We start from the raw sequence: 22,537 nt of genomic DNA on the forward strand, positions 1-22,537 counted from the left end.
ATCTCATCTTCACATCCAAAAATGGAACCCAATGAGCAAAGAAACTGTAATATATACACAAATCTGTAGATTGACAAATTCAACCATCTGTGAGCCAGGACCATCTGTGTGGTGTTCCTACAGTGCACTCTACACAGACCACCTGTCAAAGTTGCATCACTCTTTGGATTGTCTGCCAAAGTTAATGTTCTTACTTGGTTTATTCAGAATCTGTGTATTTTACTTTACCATTTTTGTTTTAAAAAAAAGGGTGAAACTAGTTCACATGAAGGAGTTACAAGACTGAAAGTGATGCAAGAACTGACAAGCTTTCATGGACTTGGACATGGAAAATATTAGTAGAACTGAAAACTGCTATCAGTCATTAAATTAACTGCAAGGAATCTTAGGAGAAATCATTTAATGTTAAAATTGTTCAAACGTGAACCCCATGCACAGTGCCTGCATGTAAATAAATCATCAATCTGAGCAAGAGCAAATCAGCAGTTGTGTGAGTGGGTGTAGGTGAACAGTGAGAGCGTCACATGTCCATGATTGCTGAGATTCTGAAAGATTACACGTGAAAGACACAATAAATACGACGAGACCAGCTCAAGAGCAGATTATATTATTAGTACACAATACTAGCACCGTTATCAATGTGTGATTCTTAAAAGTTGTTTGTGACTTAATCCAATCTTTGAACGGAGAAATAACAAACGACAATTCTGGTTTTTAGTCTAGTGTATTTACTATGGTTCATGCCAATTTAGTACTCTCAACTCCACTCTAGAGACTGAGGTCACTCTGCGTCACTCTTAACAAGTTTTGTTTATCATCTTGAGACAAGATGGCAATTATAAAAAAAAAATGGATGTAATTCAGAGAATGGTACAGACAAGGATTTTAACTCCAAACCAACAAAATTGACCAGAATCTGTTCCCGTCTTGGTGCTGAAAGTTTGATGTTAATGCAAGTGGGCAGCTTTAAGAACCTGCTGTGACACCTGGCATTAAAACCAAATGAATGTGGCTAAATGCGTCTGAGATTACATAAAAATACGGTCTGAGATCAATTGATGTGTCCTGGCTGTGTCCAAACCTGTACCGTAAGCTGGTCACTTGTGATCCAACAGCCCAGGACGGATTTTAATTCAAGCTCTGAACAGGTCTCCAGTCATTTGGTAGCTATAATCGCATGAACAATGGTAACTTAAAAAATGTGTAGGTTAGAGATAAGTTAACTGCAGTACCTCAAAAACAGTGAGGGCAAAGGGATGAGCCAGGTAGTCTGGAGACTGCAGTACTTTCTTCCTGTTGTCTCCGTTCAAGTCAACGCTACAGAGCATGTGCAGCTTTGAGTCGACCCAGTACAACCTGCCTTTGATTAGATCTGTGGGGGGGGGGGGGGGGGGGGGGGTTTCAGGGTATGAAGATAAAGAAGAGGACGAGGAGAGGAAAGAAAGAGGGAGATTGAAAAAACAAAGAAATGCAAGTAACAGGGAAAATGGAGAGTGGAAGACAAGAAGGAGAATAGGAGAGAGGGATAAAAGAATAAAATCAATACAACATGTCATTAACAAGAACAAATCGATGGCTTTTACCCACTGTGGGTGATGAAAGCACTGGAAACAAAGAAACTGAACATGGAGAACATTTGATTAGATGATTTGGTAAGGTGCATAGTGGCGAAGGAGACAAATGTAAGGACCTCATTTTCTTGTTTAGTTTCTAATGAATGAAAATAAATATTTCAAACTTGTTAAATGTGTAAAAGGTTTGATTCTTTGCAGCTTCTGGAATGTGTAATATTTAACAGGAGGAATAAATGAAGCTGGAGCACTGAAAGCAGTTTATGTTGTAGTTTATAAAGCAATGAACTAAATATAGGTGGCAGACAAAGAGGCCCGCCAGTTGATGTGTTAAAAAGGTGTAAGTGGAGTGAGTTGACGGTTAAGCACTGTGAGTATCTTCACTGAAGTAAGTTTAAGTGGATATTCAGTGCTTTCAGGGGAAGAATAATAAGTGCCGGTAATCCCTCGCATTGGGGGTGCAGTACACAAGTCTAAAAAAAGAGCCCAAGGATAATCGGTCAAGAGCATTAATTTGGAGAAAAACTAAACGAGATGCATAAATCAGCTGTTTTTGTTTGTTCTCAGAGGAGGAAATTGATTTAATGTATCGTTTAGTTTCATCCTCACGTTTGGAATGAAGGTTTATTGTTGCAGTCTGAATTTGTGTGTGTGAAATTTCTGGAACAGGATGATTAAATTGATTAGATAGTATTCTTTTTTTGTTGCTGTTGTCTTTACTGTAACCAAACTATATATTTTCATAGTAGAAAGTTACCGTCAGTTTTCTCAATAAATCTCATCCGTCTCTTCCAAATACCAGAACAAGTGAAGGCGGGTTTTTTGGAAGTCATAACAACAACAGAACTTAATATCAATATTCTCATACAGTTTAGCTAGATAATGATTTTCTGGGTAGCAGTATGAATATATGCAAGATTTTAAATTACATTTCTCTCAATTTAATGGTCCATTCTCACTTTATTTTCCAACAGATATTTATACAGTAGAGACCGAATATTCTTTTTTAAGCCGTGCCAACTTTATCAATATGTTCGTATTCTTCTACTTTTTCCTGTTTATTTAATACTGTTGTCATGAGTTACTACGTGATGTTACACTTTTGCAAGGACAAATGTTAATGCAATTAAATGCCAGTGAGAAGAGGAAGAGGCGAGTGAGACTTAGTGCTTCCTAGTATTGTAGTTTAAGCACCATCCTCCTCAAAAGGAAAGGGCACAGACTACTTGTGAGAACTTGTGGTATGACAGGAATACTCCCAGGACGTCAGAGGGTAAAACAGAGAAATGGTGTACTGCGTATCGGAAAGTGCTGGCCCACTGAAAGCATGGTGGGTGTTGAATAGTAAAATTATATTCTTCATCTTCTGTTTGTCATGGGTTTTTCCAGTGTGTGTGTTTTCCTACCCAGTGTGATTCCATTAGGCCACTGGATGTCTGTTGCCACCAGGACTTGTCTGTCCACTCCGTTCATACCAGATTTCTCAATCTTGGCTGGCTCGCCCCAGTCCGACCAATATAGAAACCTACAGAACCAACACACACATCTAACATCAATCAGAAATCAAACGTTTTAACCTGACGACAAAACACAAGCTCTCAACCCACCCAGACAGTGGATCCACAGCGATGGAGGCAGGTTCTTTGAGGCCTCGGCTGAACAGGACTTTCTGCTTGGTTCCATTAAAGTTGGAAACAGAAATAGATTTGGTGCTGAGATCAGACCAGTACAAGTTCTTGTAGATCCAGTCCACTGCGATTCCAACTGGAGTCTGGACATTGTCTATCACTTTCTTGTGGGCGCCAACATCCCCACGTTTATCCAGCACAGTGCTGAAGACAAAAAGACAGAGATGCACATTAAAATGCCAGTTTAGCAGTTTCACACATGAATACAAATGCTATTTCCCTATCAGCCATTTCTGAATACTTGGTATTATTAGCTCCATCCAACAAAGAGCCATTGCAAATCAAGAATAATTTCGACTGTCCTGAAAGGAAATTATTCAAACCCAAGTACAATATCAGTTAGTTGAATTGTATATGGTCCATTTAGTGTAAACTCCTACTGCTTTCTTTTATAAAGAACAATGTCAGACACAGTCTACACAAGCAGTCTCATCTTAAAAATGTCAAATATATCCTGCTTCGTAATCAACGTAACGGTCCCTGAAAATGTAAACCTCAGCCTAGCCAAAGATCAGTGCTCAAGTAAACAGAATTAGAAGTTACTGTACAGTAGTATATTGTGCTGTATTGTTAGGGTCAATAATGCTGCGCACAAAGAGTCCTACAACTGTCCTGACCTGACCATTTACACATCAGGAATCTCTTCACGGCTATTTACCATCTACATTAAACTGTCTAATCTGATCTGACAGGCTTTGTTCTATGTATTCTACCTATAAATGGCCTTCTGGCCCAGGTCAGCCCAGAAAATCATCTGCTGGTTAAAGTCTGCATCCAGAGCCACTGTGTTCCTCTGCTGCTCCACAATCTGAGTGTACTCTTTCCTCTCCAGACCCAAGCGGCGGATGTCACGGCGGTTGGTGAAGATCAAGCAGGGCTCCTTTCCTGAGGACAACAGAGACACCGTTAAATCCAAGAAAGACACTGAAGGTCAATCTGACAACTCATGCCTGGGGTTGCACTGTTCTGCCTTCTGCTGATTGAGTATTTCACCCGTTAGGCCCAAAGGATACGATATGTATGATATAACCATCTTATAAAATGTTGAAACCAAATGCATTCAGTACCATTCCTTTACTCATATTTCATTTGAGTCATTTTGAAGGACACTCTAGATGGTCTTTTTAGAAAAACTCCATAAGATCAGACTGAGGGAAGACAAAACTATCTCCAGCTGAAGTGCATCTCTGGAGCCTTTCTATTTTGAGAGTTAATTGATTGGGATGAGCTCTTCTCACTTCAGATGGAGGAGTGTTCTTGGTCAAAGTAGAGTATTTCTATTTAAATTTGTCTAATAGGTAAACCTTGTCAATCGTATCACAGGACCAGGATGCTCAATAAGGCACAGTATTTATGATGTGGAGGGAGATTTCTCTTGCTAAACAACCATGCAAATATTTTGCCGACAATGTTGAACGTTGACCGACAGCTCAGCAGTTTAATGTAGCTTTTTCATGGTTATACATAAAAAATTTTTCCTGTCATTCTATTATTTTTGTGACTGAATTTTTCAGACTGACTGTTTAAGTTTAGTCTTTGAGTGTTGTGACATTGTGGAAACACAAGAAAACACATGGAAAATAAGGAGTTCAGGCCCCCCCCCCTCGAAAAAAAAAACAACAAACATTTATTGTGGTGTGTCTTTACAGTTGGGAGCTGCTGTTATAGAGTGTATATCGCAGGCTACGTTAAATTCTGTTCCCAGCCACTGACTCACCGACAGCCTTGCAGACGCCAGTGGTCGGATCCATCTGGTAGCCGTTGTGGCATTCACACTTGTATCCTCCCTTAAGGTTGATGCAGATCTGACTGCAAATGCCGGGGTTCAGACACTCATTGATGTCTATACACACAGAGGAATCATGAGGGTTGAGTTGAGAGAAACAGAAAAGACAGCTGGTTTCAGACATGTTAATTTTAGTTAATCAAGTCCGGAAAAATGACTCAAATTGCATTTTCACATCTTTCCTCACAGCTCTGCCACAAACACAAACTGTATAGGCATCGTTTAACGACATTCTTCCGTGCTCTTTGAAGACAAATTTCCTAAAACATTTCTAGGATTCCTCTTCCAAGAAATTGTAAACTGAAGTGAGCTTGGGATACACAAAATGCAAATTAAAAGCTTTAATTGCCATGGATGTTTTGCCAGAACGCTCCATAGCAACAAGCTGCTCTCATCTGAATTAAATGTAAATTTTCCAAATGTGTTTTGAAGAGTTTAGTGGTGATTTTACATCTGGGAGTAGATTAAGCGCCTCTGTGCAACCAGTGGGGTTCATTCCAGATGGGATTACACACATTTAGTAATAACCAAAGCACTGTTTGAGGCCAAGATTGGCTCAATAACAAAACTGTGTCGGATCAGTGCCTCCTGAACGTAACCAAGAGGATTTCTGCTTTTTCAGAAAACAGATTACAACACAGCCAATCACATTACACACTGCACCAGAGGCTGGAGGTGCATAACAAGAGTATGTAGTGGCCATAACTCACAACACCAGCCTACTGTGCGCCTGACCCTCCCAGTTGGATTATAGATTTCTAAGAAAAACAAGAAAAGCAACGCAGCTTTCCACTAAATAAATAAATAAATCCAAAGAACAAAGTCTCTCTAGTCTTTAGGTTTTCTTTCTAAAGAATCCAGAAAAATAACCTGCCAAGGACATTCTGACTGAGGATCCTTTTTCAGTGTTGTTTGAAGCCAACAGTCCTCTCTGATCTACTTTTCCAACAATCAAAGGCTATTGTTGCCAAGAAACAAAAGCACTCCAGTAAACAACAATGACTGTGTGTATCTGCAAGTATGACTCACTGCATTTGCGCTTTCCCTTACAAAAAAGAATAAAAGTCAACATCTAGTCTTACATTTTGAGTAACTGGAAAGAGTATTGGAAAAATTACCTTGCACTTGAAATGAGTCAGATGCAAAAATAATAATATACACCAACAACCTACAGGAAACATCTGATCAAGTAATTGACAAAGCTGGACTGAATTTAAAAAAGCTTCAACATTGAAATTCTTATGTATCCAAGCATACAGATTATGTTTCTGAAGTACGGTGCACACAGTTCGTGCCCACAGATCCAATTATATTCACCTAACAGAGGTGGGTTCTGTTGTCAGGTGTCTCTCTAAGCGTAACAGGATCCAAACGAATTCCACACTTCAACTCATCTTGAAATGATTCTCTAAAATGCAGTTCAATTCTAAGCCTGGTGGCAAGTCATTGTTACGTATAAGGCCAAACGATGCCATTTTAAACTTAATGTTTGGTTTTAAAAATGATGTGTGCAGCATTTATTTACAGCTCTTGCATGTAAAGATTGCTTACCTCCACAGGTTTTGTGGTCTATGAGTTGGAGCCCAGGTGTGCAGTCACACTCAAAGCCAATCACCATGTCTTTGCAGATATGAGAGCAGCCGCCGTTGTTCAGGAGACACTCATTTAGATCTGAAGGGCATGAAATGGGAAGCAGGGATTTGCAGCAAACCAAGTCATAACACTAACACAGGAGTTACCATTTTATATTACGTTACAATAGCTGAAATTAACAGTCACTATCTGCGTTCAAACTGATCTCGTTTCCCCAGATTAATAAATCCCTTTCCGAGAAGGTCTTTGATTTTAAATTATTTTGTCATACATCAAACTAGAGGAGCATGAACAATGCTTGAAGCTGTATTTATGCAGCAATCAACATATCAGCCCAAATCAATGTGCAACAGAGAGAAGTGTCATAGTTGCAGCCTGTTGGCCCTAAATGAAGTTTAAACACTTCTACCCACAGGAAAAGATCTCTAAACTTGCAACATTCAACACTGCCATCTGGGGAAGCACTACAATATAGAAGACACCAGTCCCCGGCTTTAGATAAATGAAATCCTCTGAGATGCAGATCTTTTACTCACTGCATTCCTTAATGGGTTCGTCACTCCAGTCGGGACAGTCTCTGGCCTTGTTGCACACTTTGCTCATCTCGATGCACTCCCCACTGCGACATTTGAACTTCTCTGGGCCATTACACTGAGTCACTGAAGAGAAATATAACCAGTTTTACACATCAAGAGATAAGAGACAATTACGCAAAATGCATAAAGACATATCAGGAAATTACTAGTCTTCTCTGCTAGCCTGTATTTGTACAGAACTATGTTAGCCATTTTCCGATGTCCATTGTTTATTCTAAGCTATAAACAGTTTTACTTTATATACAGAATTAGATCATTTCTTAAGGTGTGAGACTGCGAATTTTGATCAGTTACATTGTGAATAATGTACCTGAGTACAAACCCAAGATGGGTTTTCTGTGTAAAATCACATCGGGGAGAAAATGTCAATACCACAGCATCTACATAAACAGACAGCTTCTGCCCCTCAGGACAGCCTGAGGTGGAATAAACAAACTCACACCTCTTAATAAAAAAAAATAAATAAATTAAAAAAAAAGCTAAAATAACGCTTGACAACGCCCTCCAGTGAATTAAAAACAGCTATTTGTAAAGCTGTGCACACACAAGCGCAGCACATACCGTTTTTGCAGTTTACTTCGTCCGATCCGTCTGCGCAGTCTCTGAGGCCGTTACACTGCCTGCTGCCCAGGATGCAGCTTCCATCATCACATTTGAACTGCTCTGGCCCACAGTTACGCACAGCTGCCAAGGACACACACATAACAAAGTTTCACAGTAAGCAGTGCTGACGCAGTCCATTGATTAAACAATTAATCTATTGACAGGACACTGACGAATCTAGTATTCAATTAACTGAAGAGTCACTTATAAAGCAAACGTATGTAAAATATCTAAATATGAATGGGTTCTGCTTATGTGTAATGACGAATTAAATATCTGAAAAAATAATAATCGCCTAAGTCATCAAAAAAGGCACCACACAGTCACTGTCAGACAGGACGACTGGGGGAAAAAAAAAATAGTGACATTTGGTTTTGTTTTTCTCCCCCATTTCATAATCACATTTGGATTAATTAAAAGAGCACTGCAGACAGATGGGTGACTGAAGACAGATGATCAAGTGATTATTGTTGAACTAGCTACATAGCATGATCCCTCTCTACCATTAGATAGCCTAAACAGATATACACTATATTAGGCTCACCCAAGTGTTATTGGGGTCAGGGGAAGCTGAGTAACATAAATGTAAGAGACATTTTTCTCTTAACACACTCACTATGTTGCAAAATGCTTAATTAGCCTCAATTTCATCTTAACAGCTTTATACTGTTCAGTAACGTAGCACAAAATTAACAATGTCACTTATAACTACAACTACTAGTTTACAGTCTTTGGTCTGTTTAAAAGTCTTGAAAAATGTACATACGACAGTTTGCTTCATCGCTGCCATCCTTGCAGTCAGGATCTCCGTCACACCTCCACTTCTTGTGAATGCACTCTCCTGAGCGGCACTGCATCTCACTGGTGGAGCACTTGGCCGGTGGCGTCGGGTGACGGCCACAACGAGTTGGAGACTCATCGGACTGGTCCTGTAAGGAAGAGAGATGGAAACTACATTCAAGGCTCTTCGCCTTTTGACTGTTGCCGCTTAGATGGGAAAACATGCCACAGAACACTCAGTGTGTTAAAGATTTTCCCATTTGCTGCTCACCTGATCTTAAGTTATTTCCTGGAAGGAAGCCTGCAATGTCACTTGGCATTTAAAGACCAGTTCCAACAGAACATAATAGTATGGTTTGTAACATGTGTTGATCTTGCACGACCTTCATATTCGAACCATTAGAAAATGAAAAAGGTGAGAGCATACACACATCCATAACAAGGTGAAATACCCTCCAGGACTATAGTTTTTAACCTATTTATTGCACCAAACATATAAATTTATTATTTATTAACTTTAGTTCAAAGCGATGTGTGTTTTAAGTTGCCCTTATGACTTATCTGGATGAAGTTATTATAGATAACTTGATATAGATAAATGTTATGTCCGATAGTCATTATGAACCAATATCTAGACCAACATCCAGCTTGTCAAAAAGATTATTTTATTTTATTTTTTTACAATACCATATCAGACATTTCAAGACTTTCCCAGGCTTTTAACAACAGAAGGACCCAGCCAAGACACACCCACACTGACTCACTGGCAGGTAATCTGGGGGACAGGTCAGATACGAAATAGCTGCAAGCATTAAGAAGTCAGATCTCAGATGATTAGATCATTAATTAGAATTATAACTGGCCAATGAGACAGAATAGGGTCCAGGAGGGGAGCAGGAAGGAGTTTCTCACACTTTCATCATCTTACCAAGTCACAGACTCATGTGGGAGCAGATTAATGGAGTGTGAGAATGTGTGCCTTGTGCGTGTCTGCAGCTCCATAACACTTAACACTTGGCTGGTTGGGTGTGAGCGAGCAAGAGAGGGAGTAATAAAGACCGAACCCATTTAACACTGCATTTTTAATATTCCTGGGTATGCATGTTTGTGTCTATCGGGACTGGGAGGGATAAACATTCAGGCGATTAATAGGTAGCAGCAAATCGTTGACTCAGTGGAACTTGTTCTGTGGAGTGTGAAAGCGTGTTCTGAGAGTCACAGTCGGTGTTGGTGTGCCACTGTGTGGAGGTGTAGTTGTATACGGTCAATAACCACTGGGTTGTGAAACTTGCAGAACCAGTGGGTGTGTGTGTGTGGGCGTGCGTGGGTGTGAGTGTGTGTGTGTGTGCGCCCTGAAAAGTCACACTGGGCGGTTCATTAGTGAGAATAAATTTGATTGAAAAATAAGGAACGCATGTGTGATACATGTATGGTGTAAAGGAAACCCCTGAGCAGAAAGATATATATAACTAAACATCTTCCTTGAGACAATACAGAAGGCTTAACATACCTCAGTTATATCATTTTGTAATTTACGTCACAGACCATAACATTTTTCCTTTTGTTTTAGCACAAATTTTTGACAAGTTAAAAAAAACACAAACTAAAAAGGGCATACAAAACCGATATCTTTATACAACCTAAATAAAATGTTGCCTTACTGAGGAAAACATGTTTTCACTTTCTGAGAACCATGTTTGATAAGAGGCATCCCTCCACAGTGCTGAATAGATTAGGTATTCCCAGTGTTGCAAAGGAGCCCATACAAAGCCGATTACATTCATAGTGATTCAACAACAACAACAGCCTAGATGCGGTTTAAGTGCCGTCTCAGAGATGCTGAAATAAAGTGAACGAGGTCAATCCAGCAATTACAATAGTTCGAGCAACATGTGACCTTTGCCAGTGCAAGTCCACATTTGTCACAGGTCAGGTTTACTGATAAGGACCATTGTGGGGAGTTTAACTACAGATTTTCACTATATTTAATTGCAGGAATACATGTCAAACATAAAAGTATATAGTAGACTACAAAACTAGACCTACTTACTTTTTGCCATGCCACTTTAGTTTAATCAGTTGCTGTTGTCAACCATCCAATCAGGCCTCTCAGACCTGTGCTCTGCTACTATTATTAAATATGACTGAAATGGTTGCACCATTAAGGATCATATCTGCTGCGGGTAGAAATGATCCATCACTGTACTCATTGAGAAAGAATGTAACCTTCCTTTTAATGATTCGTGCCCACAACTTGTAATCTGCTTAATTATGTGGGTTAACTCGATGTTTGGCATTTCCTTGCATCTCTCTCTTACCTGGCAGTCGACGTCATCGTCACACACCCAGCTGGTCGGAATGCACGTCGAGTTTCCACACTGGAACTCGCTGGGACCGCACGAGGACGGAGCGCAGTCCACCTCATCAGAGCCGTCGCCGCAGTCGTCCTCACTGTTACACACAAAGTTCCGGGAGATGCAGCGGCCACTCGCACATGTGAACTCGTTTGGGGCACAAGTGATGTTTCCTGGAGGTAGGAGGAAAGGAAGAGGATGTGAGAGCCTTGTAAAAAAGGACAATTTGAATTTTTTTTTTTTAAAGATTGTGAGTTATCTGACCATCTTAAATTATAAGTGTACAGAAGTTACATTACATAACTAAAAGTTTTAATTTTTTAAGCTGCAATTTGACATTGATGAGGACACGAATATGACACTAATGCACTAAATCCAAACCAAGAATCAGACTAAACTCACTAGAGTAGTCCAAATACTGACGCTGCCATTTTCTTGTTTTGAGCCAGAAAGGCTTGCACATAACATTTGTGTTAGGCATTTCTTTTTAACAAATACTGGTCAATTGCACCATTCAGAAACCTGATGATATGGATTTCCCTGGCGTAGCATGTATATAATCATCTACAAGAATACCATGGACAAATACAAGCTTTAGCTGGAGCAAAGCATATTTCTGCCGGACTGCGATGCAGCGAAAGATGTTCACCCTTTGGCATGTGATGAATGAATCAGGTTTGTGGCATGCCAAGAACGCTGCTGGAATCCAAAGTGCCAACGGTAACATTTGATAGAGGAAGGAGAGAAAAAAAAAAAAAGCCTGGGGCTGTTGTTCATTAATTGTACATACAGTGTCACATTTTAAATACGTTTGTGCCTCTGATATTATGGAAGGAGGTTGGAGAAGAGTTTTACAGCTCAATCATTACATTATTGCTCTACAAAGTCAGATCCACGATAAAACATTTGCAGGTGAAGAACGTGCAGTAACTGTCCAGCACAGAGCCATGGGATGAGCTCAAACTGACTGCAGTCTAATCTTTATCACTCAGCATCAGTGAACAGCCTCATCAACACTTTTGCGGCTGAAAGTTAACAAATCTGTGTAGCCCGGGTCCAAAAAATCAGTGTATGGTAACACACATTAAAACAAGTCCTGTGCAGTTTTCTCACCACTTCCAAGTGTGGCTTCAAGCATCCATGTTTACTTGTTAGGGGTCTTCCTGTCTGTTTCTGCATTGCATATACGTTGACATTTTAGCAGCTCTAGTAGATCTGCAGAATGTGTGACACCATTTACTTGTATGTGCTCATGGGGAACCTTTAACACTCATGTTATTGTGGTGTCCACTTATTCCAGTGTGAACATAGTTGCATTGCCACTCTTTACAAGTAACTGACACATCAGATGTATCAATGTTGTGATTGTACCATGTTTGCACTTCTCTGCAAGATTGGTCCTAAGTCTTTGATTTACACATTCCCCTGACAGCTCAGTTGAAGGCCACTGCTTGAACAAGAGCACTGTAAATCATCCTGGCACACAGTTCAAGGACAACAAGGGTGCCGATATAATGTGAACACGTCTCCTTGTTCTGTGATTTGTCTGAGGAGCATTTTCAGCCAGTGAGGACTGGTAACTGCCATTATACAGATATGTTGTGATGCAATGGTCTTCATTATCTGTTGTGATGCACAACATGGTACTCACTCAATATTGGGAAGTAGAAACAACTGACTTATGCATTAACATAATCCACCCTCAGCACAAATGTCCAGTGTGGAAATCCAGCGTCAATCATCAGTCACTAACCGATGTGATGTTGTGGTTAACATGTTGGAGATTTTAGGTCTATCTGAATCATGTCTTTTCTCCTCATTAACATTTACCATCAAGCTAGAGCCTGCTTCACTATTCACTGTCAGATCTATTGATCTTTGTGTGTCCAGGTAGAGTTCCATGTTCTGCAGGAAAAGCTTTGTGTTTATGTTCCCAGTGTTTAGGATAAACAGCTGGAGGATGAGAAGTAATTGATACAGGCATTCATTAAGTAGACGACAAAGCACTACACTTCAACAGTACTTGGAGCACTTTTATCATGCACCTCAAAAAGTCAGGCTTGTTAGTTTGTTCAAAGATGGTCTGCCCTTTCGAAATATTAATGAGGCAAGGAAGCAGACGGTACAGCTGCAGCCATATAGTTCGAATACATAAACTTTTCACTTGACATTCACTGAGAGCTGGACAGAATTCGTAGCACTCAATTGTTAAACAATCCTTTCAGGTGATCTCATTAACTCAGAAAGTTACCTTGCGATTACAACAGGCATCGTCATATGTATGTCTTCTAATGCTCATTAATCAGCAACAAACTAACAATTTGAACAAATGAAAAAGCCACTGCTTAATTATAACACTTACGACAGCACTAGCTGTTCTAGTTGATGGCAACGACAAAACCCACTGCATTCCAAACTGAGAAATTTGGTTTACTTAAAGCGTTTCCACCTACCACAGTTGACCTCGTCCTCTCCATTGTCACAGTCCTTCTCTCCGTCACACTTCCAGAAGATGGGGATACACTGTGTGGAGCCCGCTCCGCAACTAAACTCATTCACACGGCATGTCCTCATGTCTGCATGAACAAAAACACACAGTCATTACATACAGTATAGTGGTCAAATTCTTGTTTTGTCTCCCAAATTTGGATTTGTAGCAATTTTGGATAGTTTCATGTTTTGTGAAGTCAGGTCTTGATCATCCAGGTGGAGTTCCCCCACAGAGCTCCTGAGATAACTTTATATCCGAATAAAATATCAGATTTATGGTCTGGTTTTCCTCTTATCACCAAGGTCTTCCAGTATGGAGCGAGATAACAAGCAGCGAGGCACATAAAAACGACTTGGTGATAAGAGATGCTAAGCAAAGAAGTAGATGAAGGTGAAGTGAAAAGTGGCTCCTACAGATGTATGAATAATAGACTATGAGAATAGGAGTTTTGTTGATAAGTCGGGTTTCCACGCCGAGTGGCTCTTAGATGATCTTGTGATTTATTCTTTGTGCTTCTTCATGTATTCAGGTTATTAGTTCACTGGTTCAATGATTATTTGGTTTGGGATTTTCAGGAAAGGCAGAGAACAACCAGAGCTAGCAAATGTAAACATTTATACATTATAAAATGTTATTATAAAATGTATTACACATTTTGATGGGCTTTTACTACATCTGTTTAATTTACACTTATTTAAAAAGATTGTTTTAATGGGACTGAGGGAAAAAAACTGAAGAAAATTCCCACAAAAGTAACCTGTGTGAACAAATTATAGGTCGTCACTTGAGTATAGGTCAAGGACCAATATCCTGTTGTTAAATCAACAATTCAACTGCAAATTACGTCCACTGTAACACTGCAAGAATACTGCCACAGCGCAAGTGGTTCACAAGGAAAAGTGAAGGAGAAGCGAGCATACATGAATCCACACAGCCACACTCTTCAGTCTCCACTCCTTGCTGCCAAGTCATGTGAAACAGCCGGTCAAACAGCACACTGATGTAACCGCTATAGTAGCTGCACTGAAGGGCACGTACACCACTGTAGCTATGAGTGGAACGTAACACAACTGCTTAAAACACACACGCGCACACACACTATGGGCTACTAAATGGAATGCAGACCTTCAGCTGACCGACACACTTTTCCAAGAGCAAGTGGAAACATGCACATACAGACTGCAGCTACACAAGTCCAGCCCAGTGTCAGATAGGTGCAGAGTCTAAACAGAGATCAAATGGCACAGCAGGATTTTCAGTCTGAAGTTTTCAGCAGGCAACTTGACTAATGTAGAATTTCAAAGAGATATGAAAGATACATTTAACTACAAGTTTAAATGGTAAAATCTGTGAAAATTAGTGGCTGTTATAGTACACTAGCATAGTAAACGGCTAACCAGTTGACCAGGTATTTTAAAAGCATCAGGATTTATATTGTACATTTGACTATTTTTAACGTGCAACAAGTTCTGTTTTACATAGGTTTGTGGTAAAAGTGGAGCAAATGCAGTTAAAATATTTACTTGCAATGCATTAGTAACATGTCACATCACTAATGGTTGGAATGAATCAAATCAAACAACTCCAACTCCAAGTCTTAAGTGGATCTTTCATTGTAAACCCTTCTGAAGGATTGAGTCGATGTATACTGGAATAAACAAAAACTTTGGCCACCTGGGATATTAACCTAACAATTGAATACAAGAACAATCTACAATTGCATTTTCCCAGTCTACTGTCTAGGCTTATCCAGCAGCTGCCATTACTCTTTGCAGCCTACCCACTTTAGTTTGACTTTCTTAGGCTGCAGAAAACTCAGACAAAGCTGTGGCAACACCAGACAGCCGCTGGCTTTAAACAACACTGGTGCTTTAATGACTCCCCAAAGTGCACCGCTCTTGTTCTGGCAGAGAGCATCACACATCCCCACCCAAGAGTGCGGGGGGTGGATAGGTCCCCGCAGTAAGGTGTAGTGGTGTTTTATTTTCTGCCAGAAGTATAAAGATTTTATTTTTGTTTTTATCTTCTTCAGCCGGATGTGTTGACACACTGCAGCAAAAACCAAAGACAAGCGTTCTGTAAAAACACAGGGCTGAACAACCATGTCACGCACACTTGCAGTCCTTTGGTGCCTGAACAAATATCACTCCACAAACACTGAGTATAACGTAGAGCTTTAAAGTTGTCCATGCTTAATTTATCAGTGTCTGGCTAGAGAATTGGTTGAATTATTTTTGTATTCTCTCCTCCTTAAGTGCACAAGGATGGTTCCTGTCATTTTAGGTAGTTAACATAACGCTGGTGTATGAAGTGTCCCCATTTCTATAGCATCAACTAACTTAAATATAACTTGTTAGACAAATGATGTAACATCACGACGATTGACAGTTATTGACATAGGAAAAAGATACAGTAAGTACAGTGTATAATCCATCATTAGGAGGTGGAGGTAGAGCTGAGCACAGTATTAATCATATACAATGCCAGTCAGAGGAAGTATGGGCAAGTTGTCGATAAGGCTCTACTCAGTACTACACAGACTGACTCCAAACACGCAAGATGGTGCAGCCCATATCCCCAGAACTCTAAGGTCCGTTTGACCACTGGGAGGAAGTGGAGAAGAGTAGACCATTGTTCAGTCTGATGCACACAGACTTTGTATGTGCCGACTGTCATTGTTAAATGAGTGTTAACCTCATTCTAAATAAACAGGCATACAATACACTGAAAGAATTATTTTCTAAGGTTTCTAATGGCTGCTACTTTTATTTGTTGCATTGGTATACAATACACCTTTAGCAGCTAAATGCAGAATGATTTTATGACTAAAATAATTGATAAAATTAAATAAAAAAATAGAAGTATCCCAAGTACATCGTGGTACCTTTTCTTACAGCACCATAGATGGACTACACATAAATTCAGCTGACTTCCAAAAATATTTTATGCATTCAGGGAAGATGTTGGCATGGACAATAAACATCAACCCCAGAAGTTTCACAAGTGTTTTTATCTTCCCACTGATGTTCATCTCTGTACCTGAAGAGATGGCCAAGTCCTTTTGTCTTGAAAAAGCAAATATAGTACAAACATTTGTTACTCTTCTCTTTGATTCCAACAAGCACCTTGTCGAGACCTCACAGTTATGCCATTTAAAGTACAGCAGTTTATCCTTCTTCCATTTAATTTTTTTGACAGGGCTGCTCACAGGAGACTCTCCCTCACTGTTTTTAAATTTCTGCAGCAGTGTGAGAATCTGATAACCGCAGAAAGTCTAACATGCACTCAGATGGTCAGAAATGCAGTTAGACAACTAGTCACTACGACAACTCAGAGTAATCATTCAGTAAACTGCTTTCAGCCTCATGAAAAACATTGGAGCTGACTGCAATCATTTTGCACAACTGTTCAAACTGATGGATGAAAGGTCATATGTCCATCTCCATTTCAACATCCACCATATCCATACATGTCTCTTAAGGACACCATCTTGTTAAAGGATCGACTTGTCTTATCTTAATGGAAGAGATTGCTGACCGTGCACATCTATAACAGTCAACAGCTGACTTCTGTATAAAGGCTACTTTTGTCTGTCATCATGCCACAGCAGGACCAAAGACAACCATATAATTGTCACCTAACACTAGAATTTATAACAATTACACTCAGACCAATTAGCCTACATTTACTCACTATAATATTTATTTAATAACTTACTCGTTCATTTATCCTATTTAGGTTGGATAAATTGTTTTAGGTCAGTTCATCTTCAGTATTTTTTGCTTTATACTAAAATATATGCTTTTCACTGCAGTCAGTGCCTACGTTAATTAAGGCTGCTCACATCGTCTAACCTCTTAGGGGACCCATACAGTACGTTCATTATGTTTTTCTCTTGTTGCTAGTCTTTATTTATGCGCTTTGTTGCTGTGCAAACCACTCAATGTCTTCAAAGTAACTTATTAATAACTGGAACAGCTGACCTTTGTATAGCAGTGTTCTCTCCGGTGGCAGAGAAGGCAGAAAAACTAATCAGTCATCATCCACCATGCTACGCAACTCAGAAATAAAAGACTTGAGTCCTGGGGCTCGGACGGTGTGCATAGCATCTAGATTCATTACTTAGACGAGAAACAAAGCACAATAGTGCTGAAATCCCTGCTTCCATGTACAATTATCTCTGAAGCAGGGTTATATGCAGTGACAGCAACCAAAATAAATTTAGGGAGTATACTGGACATAAGGAATGCACTTTAGGCATCACTGTTGCCCATCACACCCAGATAAGACCGTTTCATTTCAAGGGCTCCCACTGATTCTGTATTACAGAGAATTGTACAGTCCTAGCATAAAAGCAAATTGTGTTTTAAGGAATCTACCAGTTATAAAAAGTGAATAATATTAACTAATAAAGGTAATTTTATTCATTTATCCATGTTAAAGATATTTTCTGTAAAAAAAAAAAAAAAAAAAAAAAAAAAAAATAGAAACTATTTTTGGTACATTGTAATTATTGATTGCAACAAAAGATGTTCAGATATGTGATTTCCTGTTCTTGTGGTAACCATTTCTCCCGGCTCCACACCAGAAATTATGCTGTCCACCATAAAGCCACTGTCTAGGTTTTATTGTAACACCAGTAAAAGCCAAGGGGTGAAATCATTTGTCAGTTCACGTTCTTTACGTTCTCCACTCCTGGGTATATATTTACACTGACACGCTGAATGCATGTACTCAAGGACACATGGTCCCAATTCCCTTACAGCGAGAGGAAAAAGGTCGTTGTTTATATGAATGGGGCAACAACATGGAGAAAAGTGTGCATGACAGCTCAATGAAAACACCATGGAAAATACAGTACAAAATACACAAGACATGCGTCACAAACTGCCCTGAAGATATAAAGTTCAAACGGTTACATTCAGAGGTTCTGTTTTGAAAGCAGTCTCCGATGATTCAGTTCCTTACAACCACTATTGGCATTAACAAAATATATAATCTCACTGACATTACAGCTCACAGCAAAATATAACTGAATGTCAACACTAGTATGGTTATTTTTCAAAAACATCTCAGCAAGTAAACATATCTAAAGTTTGTGAATGTAGAGAAGGTTCCATCTTAACAAAATTTAATCAGAGAGGAAATCGTGTACTTACGGCAGATTTCTAAGCTCTCGTCGGACCCATCCTCGCAGTCTGGCTCCCCATCGCAGTGCCACCGCTTTGGGACACACTGGCCATTGGCACACACAAAGTCCACCTCTGCACAAGTCTTTTTAACTGGAATGTGGGAAAGAAAGTAGACGTTTTATTATACAGGCTGTGTGTTGTCTTAAACACTTGACACCACAGAAAGAAGCACATAGTATGGCTTTGGTCTTTCCTTTACTTTTACCAAGACACCTTAAGAATGTGAAATTGGCTTCTACCCAACCTGAACTTCTTGCTTTCTCATTTAGTTCTACATGTGTATTAGGAACACATCAAACACCATCCTCTGCAGATCTGACTGCTGCACTTACATCCATCAATAGATGATGGAAAATACTAACATTGTATGAACACTCTGCTGAGAACTTAGCATTCATAAGACCTTGCGTTTTGTCAGTTGATAAAAACCATTTCCATTTTTGAAAGCATACTTAGTTTACAGCCATTTAATAGCATATTTGTGAGCTAAACAAAAGAAAAATCTAAATAATTTTTTTTTAATCTTCAAACCTGCATCAGTTCTTACAGGTGCACTTGTAAAGTCGGGGATTTTGTAGGATTATAGTGAGGTGTCTAACTAGGTGCTAAGGATCATGAATTTAGCATGGAGGTTGAAACACAGCCATTACTAAATCAGAAACAGCTAAGAGACTTAAAACTGGTTGAGGAGCAGCCAAACTCTGCTACCAAGGTAAGGCTATGGAAGACAGTTTCACATCACAGGTCATACACCATGGCAAACCTGAACACAGCAACACACAAGGCAGTTATATTGCATCAGCAAGGCCTCTCCAAAGATTTCAAAGTAGACTGGGGTTTCAAGATGTGCTTTTCAAGTTCTTTTGAAGCAGCACAAAGAAACAAGCAACGTCGCGAATCATAGGCGCAGTGGTTGGCCAAGGAAAGCAGGTCCAAGCAGATAAAACACATCTCATTTTCCTTTGAAATCGGAAGATGTCCAGTAGTGTCATCAGCTCAGAGCTGGCAGAAACCAGTGGGACCAAGTTACACCCATCTAATGTCTGGGAAGTCTGGTCGGAAATGGTACTTCATGGACCATTTCATACCTTCAACATGGAAACAAGGCCAAGCAACTCAACTATGCACAGAAACACAGGAACTGGGGTGCAGAATGGCAGCAGGTGCTTTGGACTAAAACTTTGAACTACTTGGCTGTAGCAGAAGGGTGTTTGTTCGCCAAAGGGCTGGAGAACGGTACAATAATAAGTGTCCACAGTCAACGGTGAAGCATGGTGGCGGTTTATTCCATGTCTGGGGCTGCATTTCTGCAAACGGAGCTAGAGATTTGATCAGGATTAATGGTGTCCTTAATGCTGAGAAATACAGGTAGATACTTAGCCATCGTGCAGTACTGTCAGGGAGGTGTACGATTGGGTAATCTGCAGCCAACGACACCAAACATACAGCCAATGTCATTAAAGAACTATCTTCAGCCTAAAGATGGTACGGCCCCCACAGAGTCTTGATCTCATCTTTGAGTTTGTCTGGCATGACATGTAGAGAAAAGGATTTGACAAAGCCTACATCCACAGAAGATCTGTTAGTTCGCCTAGATACCTGAAACAACCTACCAGCAGATTTCTCCTCTTTTCTGTTCTCACTGCAACTATTAACACTTCATTTTTTGCATTCTTAGTTAACAGCATTTTTTCCATACCTGCCTAAAACCTTTGTACAGTATATAAACTATACTGTGCAAATATATCATCCAGTTTTTGGATGATAAAACAGACCTTGCGCTTCCAATGATACTGTGGACATCTGTGCTTTGGCTGTTCAAGCCAAAGCTTAAGTTTCACATATTGGCAGGAGCCGCTTCAGCTCAAGAGTGGGAACTTGAGCTAGGAGGGTTTTTAAGATAATTCTGTTTCTTCACTGTATTAGAAATTCCAGAAACGCCTCTATTCTCACTATGTCTATGTATTCTGAGTACTCGAGGAGTAGACACTCGAGACCTTTCTTCAGCGTCTTTGACCAGAATACAAATATGTAGTTGAGAAAAAACAACTCCAATTGAAGCCGTCACAGAAGCACGTCACAGCGGGACTCATTATAAACCCCTTTTTTTTTTTTTTTTTTATTAATTAAATTTAGATTCTCATCTTTCATGCATCCATGCGTCTCCGCTCTATCCACGCTGGAAGTTAAAACAATCACTGGTAGATCAGAGCCCAGTACCAGACAGGGATTCAAATGCTACAAAATGTCAGGGGTCACAAAGAGGGTGAAGGAGTCAAACGGATTTGAATAGACACCGTCTTAGTACAACATATCCGATAATGCAGCATTTTCTCCATTCACACAGTTTAATATATTTAGTATAATGAATGTTTACAGCACACCATTTCCATCAGTACAACAACGTGTTGTACTCACCACTCTGTTCTGAATAGGGGCTTTAATGTTGGCAATGAAGAAATTAATTAGCGATAACTTCTAGTCAAAACATCTTAAAAGTCTCCAAGCAGCTCAAAGTTACTCCAGGCAAGTTTTTGTTTTGAAAAATCTACAAATGTTAAAACTGCTGTGGAATTCTTTTACACGGAAAGTACTTTTCAGCAGAAAACCCGTCTCAATGGACGAATAGCGTCTTTTTTCCTTTCATTAGCATGCTGCTGTATAACCAGTTGCTCTTTTTCTGCACCTCCCTCCCTCCTTTGTTTTATTCTTCACTCATTTCCTTCACTTTCATTTTCCTCCCTCCTGACACCATCTACACTATGACCCAGATAGATGAACGTATTGGACACACATACACACACACAAAGTTGTAGCCATATTTAGCTCTGATCTATGTGCCACCTTCACATCACGAGGTCATTCTGTTCCAAGGCACGCTGGGAAGGCTCCTGGTGGGGCTAAGCTAAGATCGTGTGTTCTGAATCCCATGTGACATAGATCTGCGTGAATGTGAAGCAGCAAGAGCATGCTTCACCGTGTCTGTGGAAACCTCCAACATTAAATTAAAAGAGCATAAGATATTGTCTTTGAGGGCTTCATGAATATCTGAATAGAAAAAGTACTCCGTGATATAATACAATTCCTGTAGTTTATTTAACAAATCCAAGATTTTAACTTCTCAGTTCTTTGTTAACCCTTCAAATATTTAGATGCATCCATTACTATATCAACTTTTAATTATATTATGTTCAAAAAAGACATAGGTGAGACACTACCGTTTACATCATTATAGCTTGATGTTGCTTTAAAACAACCCGTAGCTTCCATAAAGCCATGCTAGTGTTCACCCACTCCACCCACCCTCAGCATCAGTGAGCTGTCTCAGACTCTCAGCCCCAATCTCAGAGTTGTATCGGGTATAAATCTTTGAAAAGCAGGTCACAACTATATAGTTTTCATTTTCAAAAGGGCTCAGTATGTTCCCCCAAACAGATGGGCACTGTAGGAGCAGACGGTGCATTTCTTTTGGACTATTTTCAGCTGTAGATTAATCACCAGCTTCCTGCTTAAAACAAAACAATTCCTATAACCAAAAAAAAAAAATGTAAAAATGTAAAAATCCTATCCTAACCCATCCTTTCATACACGACCGTGGTCCAAGTCAAATCAATTTAAAAACATCTATTCCCTTCCTCCTTGGCATATTACTGCCGTTCAGCACTTCCTTGTAGTATATATGTGAATGTTTTGATGAGTGCATAGTATTCTATCATTTTATTTGTTATGCTGTGGCGTCTGACTGGACCTTTGATGGACCTGTGCCATTACATTCTGTAAAGGGAGCAAAATTCCATCAGGTAGACAGTATTTTTAAGCTGAACATAGTTCTTTGCAGTCAACTCTAGTTTTTTTTTTTTTTCTCCGTTACATGTGTATATGT

General features: G+C 39.7%; 1 protein-coding gene across 2 annotated transcripts in view; it reads right to left on the bottom strand.

The window, feature by feature from the left end:
• The window catches only part of vldlr (very low density lipoprotein receptor), a 44,383-nt gene that overhangs the window by 12,678 nt on the left and 9,168 nt on the right, over positions 1 to 22,537 (bottom strand). For both annotated transcript variants that reach the window (XM_084572281.1, XM_084572282.1), the window contains exons 3-14: positions 18,622 to 18,744; positions 13,425 to 13,547; positions 10,936 to 11,144; positions 8,604 to 8,766; positions 7,796 to 7,918; positions 7,175 to 7,297; positions 6,597 to 6,716; positions 4,977 to 5,102; positions 3,973 to 4,144; positions 3,179 to 3,403; positions 2,978 to 3,096; positions 1,233 to 1,372 (exon numbers count right to left, since the gene is read on the bottom strand). In XM_084572281.1, coding sequence (XP_084428407.1) covers positions 1,233 to 1,372; positions 2,978 to 3,096; positions 3,179 to 3,403; positions 3,973 to 4,144; positions 4,977 to 5,102; positions 6,597 to 6,716; positions 7,175 to 7,297; positions 7,796 to 7,918; positions 8,604 to 8,766; positions 10,936 to 11,144; positions 13,425 to 13,547; positions 18,622 to 18,744 — 1,766 coding nt within the window. The remainder of the gene's footprint in view (positions 1 to 1,232; positions 1,373 to 2,977; positions 3,097 to 3,178; positions 3,404 to 3,972; positions 4,145 to 4,976; positions 5,103 to 6,596; positions 6,717 to 7,174; positions 7,298 to 7,795; positions 7,919 to 8,603; positions 8,767 to 10,935; positions 11,145 to 13,424; positions 13,548 to 18,621; positions 18,745 to 22,537) is intronic.

The sequence above is a fragment of the Chelon labrosus genome (genome assembly GCF_963514085.1).
Source record: "Chelon labrosus genome assembly, chromosome: 22".
Lineage (NCBI taxonomy): Eukaryota > Metazoa > Chordata > Actinopteri > Mugiliformes > Mugilidae > Chelon > Chelon labrosus.